Raw genomic sequence first — 21,576 nt, 5'->3', positions numbered from 1 at the left:
CATGAGGAGCTGTTACAGGGTTGTGGCCTGAGGATGGTTGAGAAGTACTGCAAAGGCATCCCTCTCAAGGATAAGAATCCACTTCATGGACTCCCTTTCTCAAAAAAAGGTACCCCACTCCCTTTCCTAGCTGTAACTCCAGCAGCTTCAAGAGGTGGCAGCTCCATCTGGCCACATGCATTTTTTTATAATCGTGTTATTAGGGGATAGTACAGCTCTTAGCACAACCCATTCACCCATGTCAAGCACATTTGTACCTATGTTGCCATCAACATTTTCAAAACATTCTACTTGAGCCCTTGTGCCAGCTTATTTGTTCCTATTCCCTCCCTCGTGAACCCATGACAATTTAGTTTTTCATGTCTTTTACCCATTTTTGTTGCCCTCACCCTGGGAGGGGATTATATATAGATCTTTGTGACCGGTTAACCCTTTCTTCCCCCACCCCTCCTGGTATGGCTACTCTCATTATTGGCCCTCAGGGGTTTATCTGTCCTGGACTCCCTGTTTCCAGCTCTTATCTGTACCCATGTACATGCTCTGGTCTAGCCAATTTGTAAGGTAGGATTGGGGTCATGTTCGTGGGGAGAAGGAAGCAATAAAGAACTAGAGGAGGGGGGGAGCGGGGAAGGAGGGGGAAAAAAAGAGGACCTGATGCAAAGGGCTTAAGTGGAGAGCAAATGCTTTGAGAATGATTGGGACAGGGAATGTGCGGATGTGCTTTATACAATTGATGTATGTATATGTATGGATTGTGATAAGAGTTGAATGAGCCCCTAATAAAATGTAAAAAAAAGAAAATGATTAGGGGAAAGAATGTACAGATGGGCTTTATACAATTGATGTATGTATATGTATGGATTTTGATAAGAGTTGTATGAGCCCCTAATAAAATGTTTAAAAAAACTAGAGGAAAGGTGTATGTTTCATCAGTGCTGTACTGCACCGACTGGCTCGTCTTTGCCTTGTAATCCTTCTGTAAGAAAATGTCCAGTTGTCTACAGATGGGCTTTGGGGCTCTACTCCACACTGGCCCTCCATTCATATTGATATGTTTGTTCTGGGTCTTTGATGCCTGAAACCCGATCCCATGGATACCTCATGATCACACAGGCTGGTGTGCTCTTCCACATACATGCATTCTTTAAACATTTGTCTGCCTGCTGTAAAATGAGCAAAATAGATGCTACATGAGCAGAGTCCTAGTTTAGAGAACCTTGATTTGGAACAACAGGAAAAGAGCTGGTTATCTGCTGCCACAGAGATTTACAGCCTCAGAAGCCCTCCATGGTGTCTTGGGCCGGAATCCACTTGATGGCAGTGGATTTTGTTATTTGTGTGAGCATCCCCTACGTTCTTGCTGCAACATTTCCTTGGAAGCAATGTAGAATCTCAGACCTAACTCCAGAGGATGCATTTGGAATGGTCCCCAGATGATTCAAACACCGTCTCACACGTGTTTGATGACCGAGTTGCACAGACAACACACTTGAGAAGCTGAGTGTCCACAACACGAAGGTCACAGGAACTCGGGGGGCTAAGGATGTCCCAGAGGATGTATGTACAGGGAGGAAGAGCATGTTAGGTAGTGGCACCCCAGCAAGAAGCACACGCACACTGGGGAGTTCACTCTAGTTCATGTTTATTATAGTCTGCATAGTGACTTTGACGTCCCAAACATCGTGGGAACCCCTCAGCCCCACCCACCTTATAGAGGAATGCAAGTTATCATTTCAATACCTGTTATAAAAAACAAATACCCCTTAAAAAATCTGATTTTACACTTTTCTTATTTCACTTTTTTTCATTTCTTTATAAAACAGTCATCTCCTCACTAGCAGCTCTCTCCCCTAGAGTGGGGGAGGGGGGTGGAGGAGTTTGGGCACCTCCAAAGGGGGCAAGGAGAGCCCAGGGTTACCTCCGGAGGTTCTTCTGGGCCTGTTTCAACAACGTGTCAAAGTCAAGAGACTGGAATTTGCTCTTTACAGGAGCAGGGTCAAAGTCTTCCCGGTTGGAGTCTATAGAGAAAGACCAACAAATGTCAAGGTTCAGGTCTCCACCACTTCCCAACCATCAGGTGTGAAAAAGGCCACCCACCCCAGCCCAAGTGGAGCTCACATTGCCCTAAATTTAAGTCAGAGGCAGGCGCACCCCCTTTCCCCTCACCCCATCCCTTAGGTTCCTTGGCAGATATGAAGGTAACTCTGCCCAGCCCCACGCTCAAAGGGTTGGGCACCCTCCAAGGAGGGGGATGAAGTGTGCCCAGACCTCAGGCCCTCTCTCCACTCACCAAGATCAGAATAGCTCCTCTTGCAGAACTGCCTGCGGCCCCCAAAGCAAAGATCAAACGGCTGTTCATCTGCCTGTCGCAGTTTGTGCCCGCTCTCAATAGCGGCGATTGCCTCCTCAGCGTAGCGGTACGTGACGAAGCCATAGTTGTCGCTGGTAGAGAGGGTGAGGCAGGGGCTGGGGTGGCTATTTGGACACATATTATGGAGGGGTGACAGCAGTCCAAGATAGAGTCTGGAGTAGTTCTTCCCGTTCCCCAAATGGACAACCCTCTGATTATAGAAAGGAAGGTGTTCTACATTGCCCGGCAGACCAGAGCAAGGAAGAAAGGCAGAGAAGTATCGAGGTAGCTGAGAGGGGCAGAAAGGACACCTTAACCTTAGAGTCCAAGCTTACCCCTGGACACGGAAGTGGATGGTGCACTCCTCAATCTCTCCGAAAACAGAGAACCTCTGTTTCAGCTCTGACCGAGTCATGTGGCCAGGGATCTTCCCAATAAAGACCACCCTTCTCTCTTCCTAGGTTGGGGCAAGGAAAACAGACCCACCGTGAGCCAGCCAGGCCCAGAGCTGCCGTTGACTCCGGGGAGCCCTCCAACAGCCTGCTCCTCTACTCACTATTGCACGCTCCTTCTGCAGCACTCTCTGCCTTTGGTAATGGTCATGAGAACGGTAAGAGCTATACCTGACAGGAGGAGAAGGGCCATCAGCTCCCCGGACAGAAGCTAACCCACGACTCAGCACTGCTGCCCTTCTCTAAACACATGCTCACCGCCGCCTCCTGTCACTCCTCCGGTGGGGGGATGGGGAGCGGGACCGGCTTCTTGAACTGGAGGAAGATGATGAGGCAGGCGACGAGGAGGAGGAAGAGGAGGAGGAAGAGGAAGAACATCTTCGAGAACGCCCGGAAGAACTGCAGCTGGACCTGGAGAATTAAGGTGCATGAAGAACTAGGAGCACCATGGCCACCCCCCACTTACCCCAACCTGGTCTCTGCCAGCCCTACTGCCCGGCTGGAGCCTCAGGTCCAGAGGCAGAAAGAGCAAAGTATTGGTAGAGGTCCTTGGTGGGAACTTTGGGCAAAGATCCTATTGTCAGTTGTACAATTAACATTGTAAAAATATTTCACCATCAGAAAACAAGAAAACTACATATAGGGCAGGGCGCTCAGTTGGGGCCAGCTAACTTTGATGCTGAGACCAGAGCTGAGTCTCTGGCCCGCTGCTCGTCTGTTCATGTCTCAGAGGATTTGCTCCAACCATGGCACGGGGGGTGAGGGTGGGGGCCTGTGGAGGTCCTGTCTCTCAAGGAACAAAAATTGTTCTACTGGGGAAGATGAGGATCCAGCAGGAGTAAGGATGGTGCAGGGAATTCATGAGTGCAGGGACACCAAAGGCACCAGCCCAGACTCTGCTCGACAGGCAGCCCAAGGAAAGACGGCGGGTGGTGAACAACTCGCCCAACTAGCCCACAGCAACAGGAAAAGGCCAAATCAGCACCAGGATCGCATGGGGAGGAATCCGCCTGGCCAAGGTCAAATCCTAGGAGTTTCACCCAACTCCAACAGGGCACAGTAGCTTTTGTCCCACACTTTGGCTCCTTCGACAATCATTGAGAAAAGCCAAAAGCTGAAATAGACACCTTAGTGCCTAAAAGTATCATCGTTAAGGAACAAGAGCTTCCCAAAGAAACCAGTTCACGAAGCTCCTAAAGGGAGAGGCCATAAGGGGCCACCAGAGCTCACCTTCGCCACCTCTTGTGGGGAGGGGAGAGGGACCGGGACCGGGACCGGGACGATGAAGATGATGAAGAGGAAGATGCGTCACTGGTCCCACTGGACTCAGAGCTGACAGACCGGCTGCTGCAGCCCCGGCGACCCTGCCAGCACAAACTTGGGGGGCTGGCTGACCTGCAAGCCTTTCGGTAGCAGCGCATTGCCCGCTGCTTGGCTGAGGACACAGGGGGAGTCCTAGTGTTCGTTTCATTCCGGCAGGGTGAGGCCTCAGGGGACAGCAAAGTGGAAGGGGCAAGGCAGGCAGCTGGGCCATCTGCCTGCTCAATGCTAGTCCTGTGATCAAGTGGCTCCTGGGAGGCAGCTGTGGGGAGGGCCAGGGGGACAGCTGGGCCCAGGGACAACACGGGCTTGATGGTGATGTCCTGATGGCGTTTGACGTTCCATCGGGAGCCCACCTCTGGAATGACTAAGGCAGGCATCTTTTTGGGGGGGGTCCTGCTCCGGACACAATAGTCATGATCCCCAGAGCCCACATGGACTGGACTAGGGCCAGGAGCCTCTTCTTGGGGGCAGGCTGTAGCTGGATGTTTGGCCTCTGCGACTCCTTCAGGCTTCAGGCTTCCCTCCTGGGCGTTGGGCTTAGGAGATTTGGCTTTGGCCAGCAGAGACACAGCAGCCAGGGGCTTCCATAACTGGTGGGGAGGGGTGGCTGGAGGAGTGAGCCCTATGGGATGAGGGAGGATGGAGAGAGCACGGTGAGATCCCAATCTTCACTTCCAAACAGGCTCCAAAGTCCTGTGTCGTGTGTCCCACCCCCCGTCGCAACTCAGGGTGCCAAACACAGCCAAGAGCCCAGTCCATCCACCACTCTTCCTGTGCTCGTACATCGGGGACCCAGGATTGAAACCCCACCTGCTAGGCGCCCTCTAAGCCCTTTGTCCTCACTGCCAGGCCCTATCCAGACTCCCTTTCCATTCTTAGCTCCGCCCCAAAGTTCCTCCCATCCATCCCTGCATCTTCCCTGAGCTCCTGCCATCATCTTCCAAGGGTCTCCTGAGCTCTGGTTTCTCATCCATCTTTCTTTTCCCCCAATCAATCTTCTGGTATCTTCTCATGTATTCATCAATCTACATTCCTGCTAGGAGGGCTTCAAACACAACCGGGCAAGGTTTCTTCAACTGCTCCCTTTACGTGCCCAGGATAGCCTCTAACAGAGTAACAAGGCAGTCAATTGCAAGTTCCCGTAACTGCTCCTTCGGCTTTCCCTCTCCATTTAACCTGTTACCAGTGTTTCCCAAAGTGGGCAATACCATCTCCTGGGCAGGGGGCGAACATGCTGGAAAAATCCAGAAGGAGTTGCAAAAGCAGTATCCCCACTTTATCCTGGTTTAAATATCCTCTACTATAAATTGTTGGGGGGGAGGGTACTGAGTCTTCTCCCCCAACCCCCCCCGAAAAGAGGACAGCAGACTAAATAAGTTTGGCAAGCTATGGACTACCACTAGACTCTGGCCGTACCAAACACCCAAAAAGCCCCAAACGCACAGGGATGTTTTGTGTCAGTCCATTTAAGCTGCTCCATCTATCCAGGATGGCTAGTCCCTCATTCAGCCCAACTATCGGGAACTTTCTTCAGCCTGTTTGGGTGGTTAGCTTTTATACAAAGAGGACTTAACAAGTTTGTGGGAAAATGGAATTCAAAGGTGATAGAATCTTTCTAAAGCACCCAACCGTCCCCTTAGACCCCCACGGTAAACTGGCTTCTTCAGCATACCACCTCTGGCATTCAACCTGCTCCTGTGTGCACACAACCTCAAAGGTGGAGATCTCCGTATCCCCATCACCAAGACACACTCGGTGCAAAGCAGGCTCTGGAAATGTTTGCTGCTCGAACCAGTCAAAGGCAGAAGTCATTCTCCACCGGAACCCACCTGCCACGTTGGCCAGTTCTGGGGCTTGTAGCCGGTCCAGGGGCTTCTTCTCCTGGGAAGGGTCACTGCTGCTGGCGGGGGCAGGGAAAGGGAAAAGCCTGATTCATTTCCTCAACATCTTGCCAATCTGCTCTCCTCACATGGCAACGGGGTAAGGGCAAGAGCAGACCGCAGTGAGATGCACTAATCACTGCTCTTGCTCTCCCCTGGCGTAAAAGGGGCCACCGTGACTGACTCTGGATCAGGTCTCAACTTAGCTTGGCCTCATTCTAGGAGGCAGGTGACTAGGACCTCGAACGCTCCTTCAAGTCAGGAGCCTGGCCTGCCTAGCTCCAAGCAACCGGAGACCAGGGGGAAAGGGACCATGGAAAAGGCCTTTCAGTTCACTGGAGAGCCAGGAGGACCAGATACCTGTGTCCTCCATGGAGTCAAGGAAAACGTAGCCCTGCTCATCTGCCCCCAACTTAACTCTTACCCCTTGTCCAGCACTGAGTTTACTCTATAAAGTGCAGCAATCCCCCAGGCACGACCTGCCCGAAGGCAGTCAAAGGCATGTCACTGCCTTGGAACCTGTGGACTGAAATGAGCTGGAGGACTGCACACACCCTCCCATCTTGACACCCAAGATACTAGCCGGTGGGGCTGGGCAGATATAGGCGGTGAGGAAAACGCTGGGAAAGCCTTCAAGGCCACAGAGGCATCAGTGAAGGGTCCTGGAGTGCTGGCTGGCTGCTGACCAACAGCTGTAGGGTAACTCGCTCCCATGTCTCCGTACTCACCCCGAGTTTCCTACAGCCAAACTGTCAGCAGGAGTCGGGGGAGGGCACTCCTTTTTGGCTGCAAAGAAACCATACTAGTTACAAGGGCCACCAGAGGTTCCCGACTGCAGGGCAAACGTCTGGCCTGGAGACCCATCCTTCTTCAGCGGGGGACCAGACACTATTTTAATCATGCCTCCATCAAAGACACCCACACGCCTCAGTGACATGGACAGTGTTGAGTAGAAACTGGTAGGTCTGACTCCAAAGTTCTGGATGACTTGCCTAGCTAACTTCTAGCCTCATAGCCGACTTTTGGCTGACATCTATTTTCTGCCTTGTATGCTAAATACCTGTTCTCAAGTCGATAGCAATTCTTCAGATCCATACCTCCGCCCATCAGACCTCACATTCCTCGAGAACAAGACACAGTATCACTCCTCCACAACTTCCAGAACCGTTCTTGCAACCGGAAAAAACCGAGCTCTTCAGACTTCCTAAAAAGCACGTGACTACCCCTTCACGAGCCATCCACACCGCACTCACTCTGAAACCCAATCTTCTGAGGCTGCCATGAGCTGCTTCCCTCTAGACACCCCCCTCACAGGGGTCGCCCGATTCATAGCAGTAGTAAAGAGTTATGAAGTAGCAAGGAAAAGGATTTTATGGTTGGGGGGTGACCACCCTGTGAGGAACCTGTACTAAAGGGCATCGGCATTAGGAAGGTTGAGAACCACTGCTCTAGAAAGATGTCCCCAGGCCATCCCTCCCCGTTAAGAGCTTCGATCATCTCACAGGTGCAGCTCATCTCTCCATCTCACTAAGGGGCTGCTCTGGGGGTCGAGACGGTTCTTCCCCCCACCCCAGCGACAATCAGGCTGGGCCCCAAAGTGGTTAGCAGCAGAAAAGGAGTTGGGGTTGGAGCTGAAGCTACACAGGATCTTTTTACCTTCTGATTTCTCAAATTGCTCCAGAAGACTGGACAGGTCCGACGCCTCAATGCCTGGGAAAGGCACAATACAGGATTGGAAACCAGGCCCAACTAGACAGACCTCAGGCATCCTCCCTTCTCCCTGTATGTCCCTCTGTCCGCGGTATGAAGTAAAACTACGGTGACAGAACCAAGTGGCACTCAAGACACCAACAAACCCAGAGCTGTGTCTCCAGGAAACCTCCAAAGTAATCCCAAGAAAATTACTTTCGACCCAGTAGTACTGTGCCTCGCAGGGTCTGGAAAGGGACATTTGTATCAGAGGCCTGTAAGTTCCCCATGTGTGAAAAAGCTTTCCTTGTTTTGGGAACAGGACACGCAAGCACCGAGATGGGGGATGGCTTGGCTGTGTGTGCGGCACTCACCAATCTCACTGATGAAAGCCTGCACCACGTCCTCGGGGCCCTGGGTGCGTTGGATAGGCAGGAAGGATAGCTTCCTTAAACAGGCTGGGTGAAGAGCAGGCAGCTTGGCGCCAACACTCTGCCTTGGTTTGGGCACAGCCTTGGCAGCAAGAGAGGGGGGCTTCTGTTGCCTGGTCTCCGGCTTTAGCCTCTCTGACACGAGCTCCTCAACAGCTGCTCCCTCGGCAGCTAGGCAGGGTGGAGCCTGGCTCTGGGGACTTGGCACCGGGGAAGCTGCCTTGTGCTTCAGGTGGGGAGACACAGGCACTGGCTTGGCCTCCACCTTGGTGGGCTCTATTGGCTCAGCGCCCTGGCCAGTGGGCCCAAGGCTGCCAGGCTGAGCCACAGGCACCGGAAGTACACTTTCAGGAGGGTCAGCTGGAATGTCACTGGGACCTACTTGGGGTGGGGGAGCAATTCTCCCAACAGAGGCTGGAGGTAAAGGAGGCGGAGGCACCGAAGGCCAGAATGGAGGCGGCTGTGGGCCTGGGCCCCATCCCACAGGTCCATAAGAACAGGTGGAACTATAGGGTGGGACTGGGGCTGGAGGGGGTACCCAAGGCACATTGCAAGTGGGGGGCACAGCATAGGTGCCAGGAGTACCAGACACTACAGGCCCCGGTGGTAGGGGGGGCAGGCAGGGATATCTAGAAGGAGGAACAGGTGGGTAACAAGGCCAAGGAGGCACAGAAGCATAATGGCTATAAGGGTCAGGTGGCACCGGCCCCCTACACATTGGAAGACTAGGAGTCTGCAAAGGTGGTGGAGGCAGGCCAGGGAGCCCCTGTCCACTCGGGGGAAGGGGTAACATGGGAGGCATGCCTAGCCCCCCTGGGGGAAAAGGCAGAGTGGGCATTATGGGAGGCATGGAGCCAACAGGTGGTCTTGGAGGCAGTGGCATCTCTAGGGATGGCACCTGCTCCATGGGAGTTGGGGCCACAGGTTTGCTTGACGATGGCTCAGGACTGGAAGCAGCAGGGCTGGGACCCACAGGCACAGCACCCGCCTCAGGGGGAGGCTCAAGGAGAGTTTCAGGGGCTCTCTGCAGAGCCGTCTTCTTGGTTGGAGCTGGTGGGATGACAAGACAAGGGATGTCTGCCAGTTCTGTGGGGGTCTCTGGGAGGCTGGGCCATTTCCCAGCTGGTGGCTGGGGACTCTTCTCTTCTGTCTCGGCTTGGCGTTGCTGCCTTCGTCGCCAATACTCGGACAGGCTGAGGGGTCGAGGTCTGGCTTCCTGGGTTGTGGCATTAGGACCACTTTCTACCTTCAGGGCTCCCACCGCCTCCTTGACGTCAGAGGTGGCTTTTGGGTCATCTGAAGACTCCGACTCCACGCTCCCCAGGATTGTTGATGCTGCACGTCGCCTGGGATCGGTTGGCCTGGACTTCACACACACAGGTTTAACAGGAGCAAGGTCATCGGGAACAGGGTCAACCGATGCCAGATCATCTGCACTGGAAACAACCACTGCAGGGTCTGTGGTAGCTGCACCAGCCAAGACTGGCTCATGAGTCGAGAGACAGTCAACCAGCTCGGAGTTGGCTGAGGTCTGGTCAACTAGTGCAGGGTCAGCTACAACGGGTTCAAGGACAGTAGGAACTGATTCAACAGAGTCAACTGGCCTAGGGTTGGCTTGAGCAGATCCAATCACAGAGAGAGGAGCTGGATCAGGGTCAGCTTGGGGCGTGTCCACCACTTTGGGGTGGAGATCCAAAGGTCCATCTTTAGTAGGGCTAGCCTGTCCAGCACCACGCTCCAGGTTCTCTGTGCTGGTCTGATCCAAAACAGCTGCCCAGGCCCGAACCCAGGCCCGGGGCTTACCTCCACCCCGAGGAGGCCCCAGCTTTCTTTGAAGTTTCTCCTCAGGCTGCTTCTGCAAGTTGCCTGCTTGAGAAGTAGCCTCCAAGGCCACAGCAGACTGCCCACGAGCGGATGACCTGAGCCTCCTAGCACAGCCTTCCATACAAGCTGTGGACTGACCTTTGCTCTTCTTCCTCCTTCCCTTTCGAGCTCTCAGGGGCCCAAGCATGGTGCTCGCGGGGGGGTCTGGAGGCTCCTTTGGCAGCCCAGCTTCCATGACCTCCTTGGGCTCCAACAAGCATGCTGAGTCCAGCCTTGCCTCTTCCTGGGGCACATCGGCCTCTTTCTCAGACTCTGGAGTGGGCATGAGCACCTGCAGGGCCCTATTAGCCTCTAGCGAGTCATTCAGGAGCACAGGCTGCGGTCCGGGAGGGATCTGCCGCACCAGCACTGGGATTTCCAGCTCATCGCCAGCAGTAGCCGCATGGCCCACAATCTCCAGCACCACACAATCCTCAGACAGCATCAGGTCCTCAGGCTTCTCTAGAAGCTCGTCCTCAAGCGATGATAGGTGGGTGAGGTTGGGCAAGCAGTATGGGTGCATGGCCCGCACCAGCTCACTCAGGGAGGAGATGCTCTCGTCACCAACGGATGGCGCCGCCGTCTCTGCTGCTGCATCCTCTTCCTCCTCAGGACAGGCCAGGTACATGGGGAAGTCTAGGATGTGACTCCCTGCGTTGTCAAGCTCCCCAGCAAGCACCTGGGCACTGAAGCCAGCTACCTCCTCCTCCTCTTCTCCATCACTCCGCTGCGGAGGAGGTGAGGACGGGCCCCAGCGGGGTCGTGACCTCGGAGTCCTCCGGCTGGGAAGCTTGGGGGAAGAAGTCTCCAAGAAAGAAGGTGGGGGGAAATCCCAAGAATCTGCTGCAAGGGCCATATCGACCTGCAGGACAGAAGAGAAGTCTCAGGAACTCCCTCCAGAAAAGTCTTCTTCTCAGGCCCTCCGCCCACACTCCTCCCTTGGGAGTCCCTGAGCTTCCCTGGGTCAGGTTTACTCACTCTGCTACTGCCTGTGGTCGGCCCCAAAGGGTCACCTGGGGCCATCAGGTCGTGATCCGGGGGTGTCCGAGACAGGGTAAGTAGCTTGTGCAGCTAAAAGGGAGAGAGCGGGGAGTGAGGGGTAAAAAAAGAGGACTTGATGCAAAGGGCTTAAGTGGAGAGCAAATGCTTTGAGAATGATTGGGGCAGGGAATGTATGGATGTGCTTTATACAATTGATGTATGTATATGTATGGACTGTGATGAGAGTTGTATGAGCCCCTAATAAAATGCTTAAAAATAAACAAACAAATAAATAATAAAAGGGAGAGAGCAAGCGGAGCTTTTTGCCTCCGAACAACGTGAGCGGACCCACAAGTTCTAACTTCTGCACTAACCGCGTGTCCCCTCCCCTGGTCCCACACTCACAGAGGCTCCTTCCCGAGGTGACACAAGGAGCTCCGAGTCAGGAATGCTGTCGAACGGAGACAGGTTCTCGGAATCGGTATTGTCCAAGATTTCAGTCAAAGCTGTCAGCAGCGACACTTCGTTCTGGTCTTCCAGAGATAGCCGGCCCTGTTCCAGGAAGACACCGGGAAAGCCCCACCAAGATGCACTGGAGGCCAGGAACATCAAGTCTCCCTGGCGCAGCGCAACTGGACAGCGAGGACAACTGTGAGACTTTGACAACCATCGACCACCTCGAGGGCCGACTGAGACCTACCTTGAGGTCCTTTCATAGAGTTCCTCATGTGGTGGTGACCCCTCCAACCATAAAATTTCCATTGCTACTTCATACCTGTCATTTTGCTACTGTTATGAATCGAGCGACCCCTGTGAAAGGGTCATTCGACTCCCAAAGGGGTCATGACCCAGAGGTTGAGAACTGCTGTTCTAAAATATCCAGGTAACACTTAAAACTACACTAAACAGTTGGAATCTCATCTCCTTGGCAACAAGCCTCAGGATTGTTGGAAAGGGGGCATGAGATGGCAGGCCTTGGACAAACCCCCCCCTCTTCTGAAGCCTAATAGTGGTCAGTAGTGTTAAAGAGATGTCACTATAGGTTGGTGCCCACGTCTGCATTACACTGCAACTGGTGTTCTGAGTTACACGGGCTTTGGGAAAGACCTCGAATTCCATACCAGGTGAAAGTATGCATAGAAGACTTCTCCATGTCCTTAAGGACCCGTTTATAGTGCCCCCTTGAGTCTCTCACCTATAGAACACCACAGGGTACCCATAGAAGTAGTTTCCATCCCCAAGAGGGTAAATTTTATGCCAGGATGAGCACTCATCCTGTTTTACTTCTTTTTTAACTAAGAAAGGCCATTTCCCACGTTCACATGCTCAGAACCATATTTGGAGTTCAGGCTTGGGGTGGAAAGATGCAACGGGCACAATCAGTGACTGGGCCCCTTTTCCAGTGGCCTCTAGGGCAACCGGGGCAAACGACAAACTTGAATTCACACGAGGCCCTGCCCTCACACTCAGGTGAGATACGGCTGCTCGGCAGGCCATCCTGCACTGGGCTCAAAGACTGAGCAAAACTTCCCGGCCATGTAGCTCAGAGCCCCAGGAAAGAGAAAAGCCTTGGGCGGATTGCAGTCCAGGCCTGCCCAAACAGCCTTCCAGGGAATATGACCTGGAAACGTGCAGGCCCACTCTCACCAGGAGACGAAAAACACTCTTCAAGGAGTCAGTTTAGGTGCCCAGGCTGCCAGCTCGAGGGTAGAACCATGCCCTCCAACGACCTGAGCAGTTGAGTCCCAGCCTCCCATCCCAAGCTCCTGCCTGAAGACCTCCATCCAGGTGAACCCAGCTCACCTCTCCGAGGCTCCCAAAATCCTCAATGAGGGAGATGAGGGAGGCATCCATGTAGCTCTGCATGGTCCCCAGCAGGGTCTCATCCTGCAGCAGCAGCTCCTCCATCTCCAGGTCCTTGTCTCGCAGGGAGGGGCCCAAACGAGCTAGACTGACAAAACCAGAATCGCCCCCTTCCTCATGCAGCAGCACCTAGGGCAAAGGGGAGGGGGTGCAAGTCAGAGGAATAAGTGGCATGGGACATGGGGGAAGGGGCTTCCAGTTTGATGTACGCTGTAAACCAGGTACCCATCCTTCTGCTAGGGACCCAAACTCAGTCGCAGCCCCACCACTGCTAGACCTGTGGCCTAGCTGGACAAAAAGAAGCCCAGCCCACGAGCAAAGGATGACAGCATTCAAAGACCTTCATAGCAGACAAAGTCTGGACTCCATCCAGAAGCCCAAGGAGATTATGAAACTGGGGAGTCAAAAGATCAAACAGCTCGTTCAGCAGAGGCAACTCCTGGCAGGGGTGAAGCCGTCTGAGGTACACACCAAAGCCAAGGAGGGCAGAAAGGAGCTAGTTTCAGCTACAGTCACCTGACCTCCCTCTGAGCTCAAATCTTACCTTCTTGGGGAAGACAATTTCACCTCACACTTGTCCTCAAACCAACCACTTCTCTGGTGATCACATTCTGTCCCCAGATCCACACCAATCTCCCCAAACTGCAATCCAAGTCTCAGTATTTCATTCTATGTGTTTCTGGTGCCCAAAAGGGTTGAAACTGTGCTTAAAGCTCCCAGTCACCCATGATGCCTGATAGTCTCTTGTACACAGCACACATTTGCTTACAAGGTTCTTACCGGGAACCCCACCAGGAGGGTCTCCCCTCCTGGCCCCCTCTAACAGGTAAAGAGCAAAAGAGAAAGGCTGAGTCTGCAGATGAAAGGCCCCACCCCACGGTCCTCTGAGAACTAACATCTTCAGCCTGTCAGGCAAGGCGCCACCGCCCAGGCCTGTCATGAGTGTGGGTGTGGGCAGGGCCAGAAGTAGCTAGAATAGGGCTGTGGACGCCAAATCGCAGGGTCTCACGGCTGAAGAAAACAGATGGATGGAAACAGGAACAAACACGGGTCAGCTATCCATCACCTTCTGTAGCCAGAAAAACATACCCACGCACACCCACCCACCCACCAAAAGCAACAGGTGTGACCATACATATCCTAGGCCCCCCCACCACTACACACATGCACACACATCCCTGTGACGTGAATCAGCTGAGGAGTTTAGATGCTAGAGAAAGGAAAGGCTGGATGGACACCGGATCCAGAAATGAAGGGTGGCAAGGTTGGGCCATTAACCCCTCCCAGGCCTTCACAATCCTGTAATTACCACCAGCAGTTGAATAGCATCTGGCTCAGCAAATACTTCTCAGTGAACAAAGAGGTGACATCTTGACTTTGCCATGTCACCTAAGCTCCATCCATCTCCACTTACCTACACCACCAGGCAGGTTCTGATGTCTCAGGTAAGAGACCCTCCCCTGTCTTGACCGTATCTAACTCTCAATACCAAACAGCTCAACTCTCTAGATACCGAGATCACTCAAGGGCTAAGCTAGGGAAGGGCAGCTGTCAGCACCTCTAGTTTCCACAATCTTCCAATTGGCTTTCCTACACCCAACTGCCCAAGCAGCCAGAAACCTGAAAAGCACATCGATCGGATTCCTTACTTGGAACCCATCCCCTAAATCCTTTCAATGACATCCTACTAACTGCTCTTATCATTACATTTACATGCTTCCACATATGACCACAGAGGTCCTGCCTGCACATAGGTTTCCTCACCAGGCTCTCCTGGTCTTGGGTGTCCTCTCCGGCCACTCTGCCTGTGCCTCTCTCCACAATGGTCATGCGAGTCTCTTGGTTTCTCACATAAGCCACGTTGTCTCCCCATCACAATGCTTGTATGTCCTGATCCCTACAACGGAGGCTTTTTCACACATGTGGAACTTACAAGTCTCTGACACAAATGTTCCTTTCCAGAACCCGCAAGGCACAGTACTATTGCCCATCATCTAAGTACAGAGCACTTCCCTTTGCCCTCCTTGTCATTATCATCTGTCCTGACAGAAACAAAAGACCCTGGAGGGCAGGGGCCATGTTTGTTTGGTTCAACATTGTCCCACCCGTGCCAAAACACAATGCTATCTCAACAGACAGCTAGGGACTACCTAGCTCACCACCACAAATGACCAGCGAACTTGGATTCCAACTGGATCTTGGAGAGCTCTCCCTTGGATAGCTCCCGCTTCTCCCCCCAGAAGGTATACAGTCAGACAAGATGTAGTCTCTGCACTGGTCCTCTGACTGGACATTCCTGGAAATAGCCTGTTACCCAACTCACCTAGACACACAAAAAAGCTCTCAAGGACTGTTTAATTGGTTAGAAGAGATCATTCAAACTTATGTCTGCCTGCCCCATCCTTCTGAAAGGTGGTAACTTGTCCTTGGTGAGGAGTGGGGGCAATGACACTTCTTAAGGATGGGGAAATGAAGGCCAAAAGGAGAATCTGACAGCATTTCACCTTATCCAATAAATACTCGGCTACTGTTGAATAGTTCTCAAACTGCCTCCAACTTTTCCCACCACGACAGCTCCCTCCCCCTCTGCCGCCCCCCCCCCAGCAAAAATTCCAGAAAGCCTTAAACACAGACCACCCAGTTGCTGTCTACACCTGAGAGGGCTTAGCAGCCTCATATAAAGATGCGTCTTAAGAACGAGTCAACAGCGAAAGTGGCTTCCCTTTCCTGGACTGGAGCTAGTCTCACGTGTAGATGGACACTCTCCACTCCCCTTGAATCACAGACGGGGCTGAACTGCAGACCAAAATGCCAGAGCCCGTGACTCACAATCTACCCCAAGCCGGTCAGACAGAAGCCGCCGCCACCAGCTCACTCCTCCACAGCCCTTCGCCTGGGCTCTCCCAATACCCTGCCCACTACCCTCCGCCATCCACAGGGAGCCAGCTCCCCGGCACATATGGAAAGTCCGTTAGCAACCGAGATCGAGAGCGGCCGCGGACCTAAGCGGACAGAAAAAGAACTCCCAAGCCCTGGGCAAAGTTGCCTTTAGCAGCCCTACCTCCGTACCCGGCCAGGGGCCGCAGCCTAGCCCGGAGATGGCGGGACGAACGGAGACACACCCAGTTCCCGGCAGTGCGGCTCCTGGGCAGACACGAGATGCTGGGCAGCTTGGGGCGGGAGCCACGTGGGCATTCCTTCTCCGCCCCCACGTGGACCCGCGGCCCCCGGCCCAGGAGCGCAACCCTAGTTAGTGGGTGCTGGGGCCGCCCAGAGGGGGAAGGGAAGCTACAAGTTCTCCCGGGAAACCCGCACCCCCCACCCCACGTGGCTCCAAAAAGGCAACTGCAGCGCGGGGCTGGAGACGCAGCGGCCGGTCGGCATCTTTAGATCTTGGCCATCCCCTCCAAGTCCGAGTCCCCTGACTCCGTAGCACGGCCCTTAGTGCTTCCGACACCAAGCTCTGGCCCGCCGGCGACCCTTTCGAATGGCGAGAGGGACCTCGCCTCCATCCAACAGATCGCCCGGGTCCACACGGCCCAGGCCGGCTCCCGCGGCCACCCGGCATCAATTCTACAGCGCTTCCTCCCTTTCCTGTGGCGTCCACGTGTCACCCGCCCGGCACACGCCGCTCTGCTGCCAGCCGCGGGCCGCCTGCCAGCCTCTCACCTGCTCCGCACCGCTCACAGAGCCCGCGCTCCCATATGGTGCTTGGCTCCGACTGCCCCAACCACCGCTGAGGACCCCGCCGCCGGGCCCCGGGCCGGGGCCCCCGCCCGGGGGCGGCGCGACTCCGTCTCTCCGTCCCCGGCGCGCCGCCATCTTGGCCCCTGAACACCCAGCGCGGCTCTAATCGCCGGCGCCGCCCAGCCCAGCCGATTGTGGCGAGGGAACTACAACTCCCGTGCGGCACTGCAGAACTACAAGCCCCAGGACGCCGCGTGGCGAAACGCGCCTGCGCCCGGGACGCGCGCCTCGGGCTCCCGCAAGGGTGCCTGGGAACAGCAGTCTCTGGGCGCAGGCAAGCAGGCACGTGCCGCTGGCATACAAAAGTGCGTAGTTATTGTGTTCCGCCGTGAGGGCGAGATGGGGAGCGCGCGGCAATGAGGATATAGTTAATATTTACATATTTTTTAAAAATTTTCCAACACCCCACCCCCTTTGTCTGAACGTTCCACCTGGTATACATTCTTTTCACCTTAAGTCAACCTGTGTTGTTGAAACAGCACCCCCTCGTGGGCACCCGTACTTCTAGGATCTAACCCTCAATTCTGTACTGCTGCAACCACTGCTGGCTTAGTTTACAAACCCTATATTTTCCACGTCTCTCTGCTGCTGCTCACGAATCTCTACTGATTGACTCCTTACCAGATTTTTTTCCTGCCTGCTAAGGATCTCCTTACTCCAATGGCAACAAGTATTCTCCTTTGTTTTTCCACCTGAAATGGGGTTTCATGCCTAGTTATCCAAGGAATCCTTTCTAACTATCTCTACGGTTACCACTGCCTCTATTATTCACTTATCTGCTACTTAGAAGTGACTGCATGGTGTTTTTCTATTGAAAATAATTTTTAATGAAGGTTTTTTAATTCTTTCAATATAAAATGTACGTAATTATTTTTAATTGTACTTGGGCTCCAATAGCTAGTTGTATTCCCCAGATTTAACCCCTGTTAACCTTTGTATCCATCCAAACGTTTTTCTATGATTATAAATATGTGTATGGACACACTCTGGTCTTTGTTCAAAAATGGGATAATCCCATACATGTGGAATATACATATATGAAATTATTCCATTTTAGAACAAAGATTAATGTAAGAATATGTTAATTTAAAATTTTAAAGAATATGTTAATTTTCATTTATCAACTATTTACTACAAGTTCCTATCATTACCTAAGTGATCTTTAAGTTTCCAATTTTCTGCCTTAAAAATTAAGTTGACTTCTGCATGGCAAAAAAAAGCAAAAAAAAACAAAAAAAATTAAGTTGACGGGAGCAAAGCAAAGCCACAAATCCCCTAAAGAGCCCCCCCAAAATAGACTTGAGACCAGGAGGGTCAGCTCCCGAAATTTCCCTAGGACCAGTGGGGAGATAGTCAAAGATCAGCAGACAGAACTGGAATTATGCATAGGTTTGGTTGTTATTTATAATCATTTGTTTTCTATTTGTTTGGTCTGTGCCATTGTTGGTATGCCTACTTACATAAGACAGGCATGGGAAACAAGCTCAAGGAGAAAGTAACACCAGACTAATAGTGAGGGGGAGTACTTGGGGGAAAAAGGGGGGGTCAGGGGGCAGTGGGCAAACAAAGCCATAGATAGGGGAACAACTAGGGGATAAAAATCAGTAACAAGGAGGAATATGGAGATCCTAGGGGTGCTGGCACAACAGCAGTCTAGCTAAGAGGAAGTACTATGAGACAGAAGTAGGGCAAGCGTGATGGTGGGGCAGAAGGAAGATAAAAGGAAACAGGAATAATCTAGGAAGCAAAGCTATGGATAGAGGTATAAAGCATAGGTGTGTCCATATGTAAATAAGGTATACACAAAGGTTTTTCCCCAGGTTGTCACCTGCTTGCTAACTCATTGAGGTCAGCTGCTGAGAAGTTTTCTCCCTGAGGACATCAGCCATCCAGAACAATCAGAAGATTGTCTGTCCCACCTGAAGTAGAGCTCACTCCCTACTGATAAGGATAGTGATTGTTTTCCCTAGAGAGCACAGAAAAAGGTCAAGCACACTCAAGGACTACCAAGGTTAGGCTACCATCTAGAATCTGAGATCTGCCCATCTTGTCACATATGTACCCCTAATCCTTCCTCTTCCTATTGCATGTACACCCCTAGATCGTCCCTCTCCCATTGCTGTATTGCTTATGGTATAACCCCTTCCTGTGATGTATGTGGTTACCTGTAATCAGGGGGCCTTGCATACCCCTAAGTATATATAAGCCTTGGTTAGAAATATATTCTCTCTCTCCTCCTCTGTCTCCCACCTCCACATGGACCACTAATAGGGGCTGAGGTGAGCATGCTACCATGACTCCTTTATTTTGTCTTCTCTCCTAATTTCCCTATTCTCTATTACTACTATATAATCTTTATATATTATCGCTGTACAATTGTGCCTACGGACCCCCAGGATTGTCAGAGGCTGGTTACTCTGACATGTAAATACATTAATCCATAAAAATAGAAGTATTGGCCTATATACAAATATTTATATGGCAATACACTGAGGTAGTGGACTGACTTCGGGCCTCTGCTCAATACCCTCCCACAAGAACACTTTGTTCTAACAAATTGGCAATCAAGATGCTTACCCTCCCAGCACAATCTCTTAAGACAAAATGGGTACATAAGCAAATGTAGTGAAGAAGGCAGATGGTGCCCAGCTATTAACAGATATAGTGTCTGGGGTCCTGAAGGCTTGAAATGTGAGGGCAACAAATGTACAAATGTGCTTTACACAATTGATGTATGTACGGATTGTGTTAAGAGTTGTATGAACCCCCAGTAAAATGATTTTTTTTTAAAGGAATTAAAAAAAAGGCTTGAAATGTAACAGGTAACCATCCAGCAGAGAAAGAACAACTCATAACTAACATGGAAGAAGCACACCAGCCTGTATGATCATGAGGGACCAGGTAACAGGCATCGAAAGACCCTTAAGAAACAAACAAACAAAACCATATGGTTGAAAACGAGGTGGGTCCGAGCAGAGACCCAACGCCCATCTGTGGACAATGGGATATCCCCCACAGAGGGATCACAGGGAAGGGATGAGTCAACCAGGGTGCAGTAAAGCACCAAGATGAAACACACTATTCCTCTGGTTCCTTGAGTCTTCCTCACCGCCCCCCCATAACCCCAGTGATACCTCTCACTTTGGATGTACACAGGTGGGGATAAAAGATGAGCGCTCTAGACACATGCAACCCAGGAGCAGGAATGGGAATAAGCGATACCAGATGGGTAGGGAGAAGTGGGGGGCAGGAAGGGGGAAGCAATCCTAATCACAGAAGTGATCAACCCAAACCACACACTCCTCCAAGGGGCAAGAACAACGGAAACCATGGGGGAAGGGAGACAGTGGTCAGTGTGAGATATGAAAACAATAATAACTTATAATCTATCAAGGGGTCACTAGGGTGGGGGACAAGGGGAGAAAGAGGAGCTGTTACCAAGAGCGCAATAGAAAGTAATTATCTACCAAAAAAATGATGGCAACATATGTACAAATATAGTTGATACAATTGATGTAACAATGTAAGACATGGAAAAACAGTAATAGTTTATAAATTATCAAGGGTTCCTGAGGGAGGCAGGATAGGGAGGGTGGGGGAAAATGAGGAGCTGATATCAAGAGCTCAAGTAGAAAGAAAATGCTTTGAGAATGATGATGGCAACAAGTGTACAAATACGCTTGACACAATGGATGGATGGTGAGAAGAGTTGTATGAGCCCCCAATAACATGATTAAAAAAAACTATATCATCCATCAGTTTGAAAATCTTAGATGACAATCCAGATGAACCAAAGAAACTGCATGAAGTCATGTCTGTGGCCCTGGACTCCATGGCTATTTCATTGACGCGTGTATGGTGGGTGGACCAGCCAGCCACGTGTTTGTTGAATTGACTTGAGTGATATATCTTCAAATGAATAAATGAAACATGAAAAAAATTGTAAAAACCCTCAATAAAGTGATTCCCCCCCAAAGTTGAGTTGAATTCCAGTTAAAATTTTGTGTGTACATGTAAGCATTGTTGTGCCATCGATCTTTGTATAGTTTGACACTAAGATTACTGAGTTAAAAGATGTATGCACTTGTGGAAAACTGAGGACTGGGAAGAGAGTGTATGTGGACAAATTCTTTATTCTCATATTTAAGAAGACTGGGAGTCTAGGGTTCTGGTGGAGGGAGGCCTGACTCACACTTGTGATTTAGAGAGGAGTCCCATTCTCATAACTAAGATTAATCACCATAATATCCTCCCATAATAGTGCTACCTTAAAGTTACCTCTCACATGGCTGATTGCTATCTGGCCGGCAGCTTTCTCTATAGGAGCAGGTGTGGTTGCTATTGCTCTCCCTGTTCAGGGGACTGTCACTCCCTATTACCTGCCCCCAGCACTGGTGTTAGGTTACTCCTCCAAGGAGTAACTCAACTCCGGGACCTTTAGGGTTAGGGAACAGCCCACTTTGTTATGTAAGTGGTTACCTGTAATTAGGGGGGTTTGCATGCCTAATTAACTATATAAATTGATGTTCAAAATACATTTTCTTGGCCCGCTCCCCAGCCACCTGACTTGCACCATGGCCAACAATGAGTGCACCTTCTTCGCCATCAAGCCAGATGCAGCAAGGCCTTGTGGGCACATCATCAAGAGCTTTGAGCAGAAGGGGTTCCATCTAGTGGGCATGAAGCTAGTTCAGGCCTCCGAAGAACACCTGAAGCAGCACTCCATTGACCTGAAAGACCGCCCCTTCTTCCGAGGGCTGGTGAAGTACATGAACTCCGGACCAATGTGGCCATGGTGGGCCAGGTGGTGCTGGGAGTGCCTAACCCAGTGGATTATAAGCCAGGCACCATCCAAGGGGACTTCTGTGTTCAAGTTCACAGGAACATCATTCAGGGCAGTGATTCAGTCAAAAGCGGTGAAAAGAAATCAGCCTCTGGTTTAAGCCGGAGGAGTTGGTGGACTACAAATCTTGGGCTGTGACTGGATCTATGAGTAA

General features: G+C 51.7%; 1 protein-coding gene and 1 pseudogene across 4 annotated transcripts; one reads left to right on the top strand and one right to left on the bottom strand.

Annotated features, from left to right (window-relative positions):
* Nucleotides 1–1,625: 1,625 nt before the first annotated feature.
* Nucleotides 1,626–16,695, bottom strand: PPRC1 (PPARG related coactivator 1). Of its 4 annotated transcripts, none has more exons than XM_075535072.1 (14): nucleotides 16,502–16,695; nucleotides 12,773–12,961; nucleotides 11,375–11,521; nucleotides 10,967–11,059; nucleotides 8,069–10,850; nucleotides 7,662–7,715; nucleotides 6,734–6,791; nucleotides 5,955–6,025; nucleotides 4,033–4,747; nucleotides 3,061–3,213; nucleotides 2,907–2,973; nucleotides 2,686–2,807; nucleotides 2,291–2,475; nucleotides 1,626–2,018 (listed from the first exon to the last, which is right to left on the bottom strand). In XM_075535072.1, exons 1-14 carry the CDS (start codon nucleotides 16,652–16,654, stop codon nucleotides 1,915–1,917), a joined length of 4,893 nt encoding a protein of 1,630 aa, XP_075391187.1. In that variant the 5' UTR covers nucleotides 16,655–16,695; the 3' UTR covers nucleotides 1,626–1,914. The 4 variants fall into 4 exon arrangements, with proteins under 4 accessions (XP_075391187.1, XP_075391188.1, XP_075391189.1 ...); XM_075535073.1 differs by having other exon boundaries at nucleotides 5,955–6,022; XM_075535074.1 differs by having other exon boundaries at nucleotides 2,291–2,442; nucleotides 16,502–16,694.
* A 4,458-nt stretch (nucleotides 16,696–21,153) lies between these two features.
* Nucleotides 21,154–21,576, top strand: LOC142429323 (nucleoside diphosphate kinase B pseudogene; annotated as a pseudogene).

This window comes from Tenrec ecaudatus, chromosome 16 (genome assembly GCF_050624435.1).
Source record: "Tenrec ecaudatus isolate mTenEca1 chromosome 16, mTenEca1.hap1, whole genome shotgun sequence".
In the NCBI taxonomy this organism is placed as follows: Eukaryota; Metazoa; Chordata; class Mammalia; order Afrosoricida; family Tenrecidae; genus Tenrec; species Tenrec ecaudatus.
Note: the sequence above shows the minus strand (reverse complement) of the source record. Positions and strands in the feature narration are given on the sequence as shown.

Bases quoted from the DNA above. Each gene is read 5' to 3' on its own strand.
- PPRC1 (XM_075535072.1), bottom strand. From the start codon at position 16,654: ATGGCGGCGCGCCGGGGACGGAGAGACGGAGTCGCGCCGCCCCCGGGC. The intron at 7,716-8,068 runs GTGAGTGCCGCA...TGCCTTTCCCAG, and splicing joins GGCTTTCATCAGTGAGATTG to GCATTGAGGCGTCGGACCTG. The intron at 2,476-2,685 runs GTAAGCTTGGAC...GTGTCCAAATAG, and splicing joins ATCCACTTCCGTGTCCAGGG to CCACCCCAGCCCCTGCCTCA.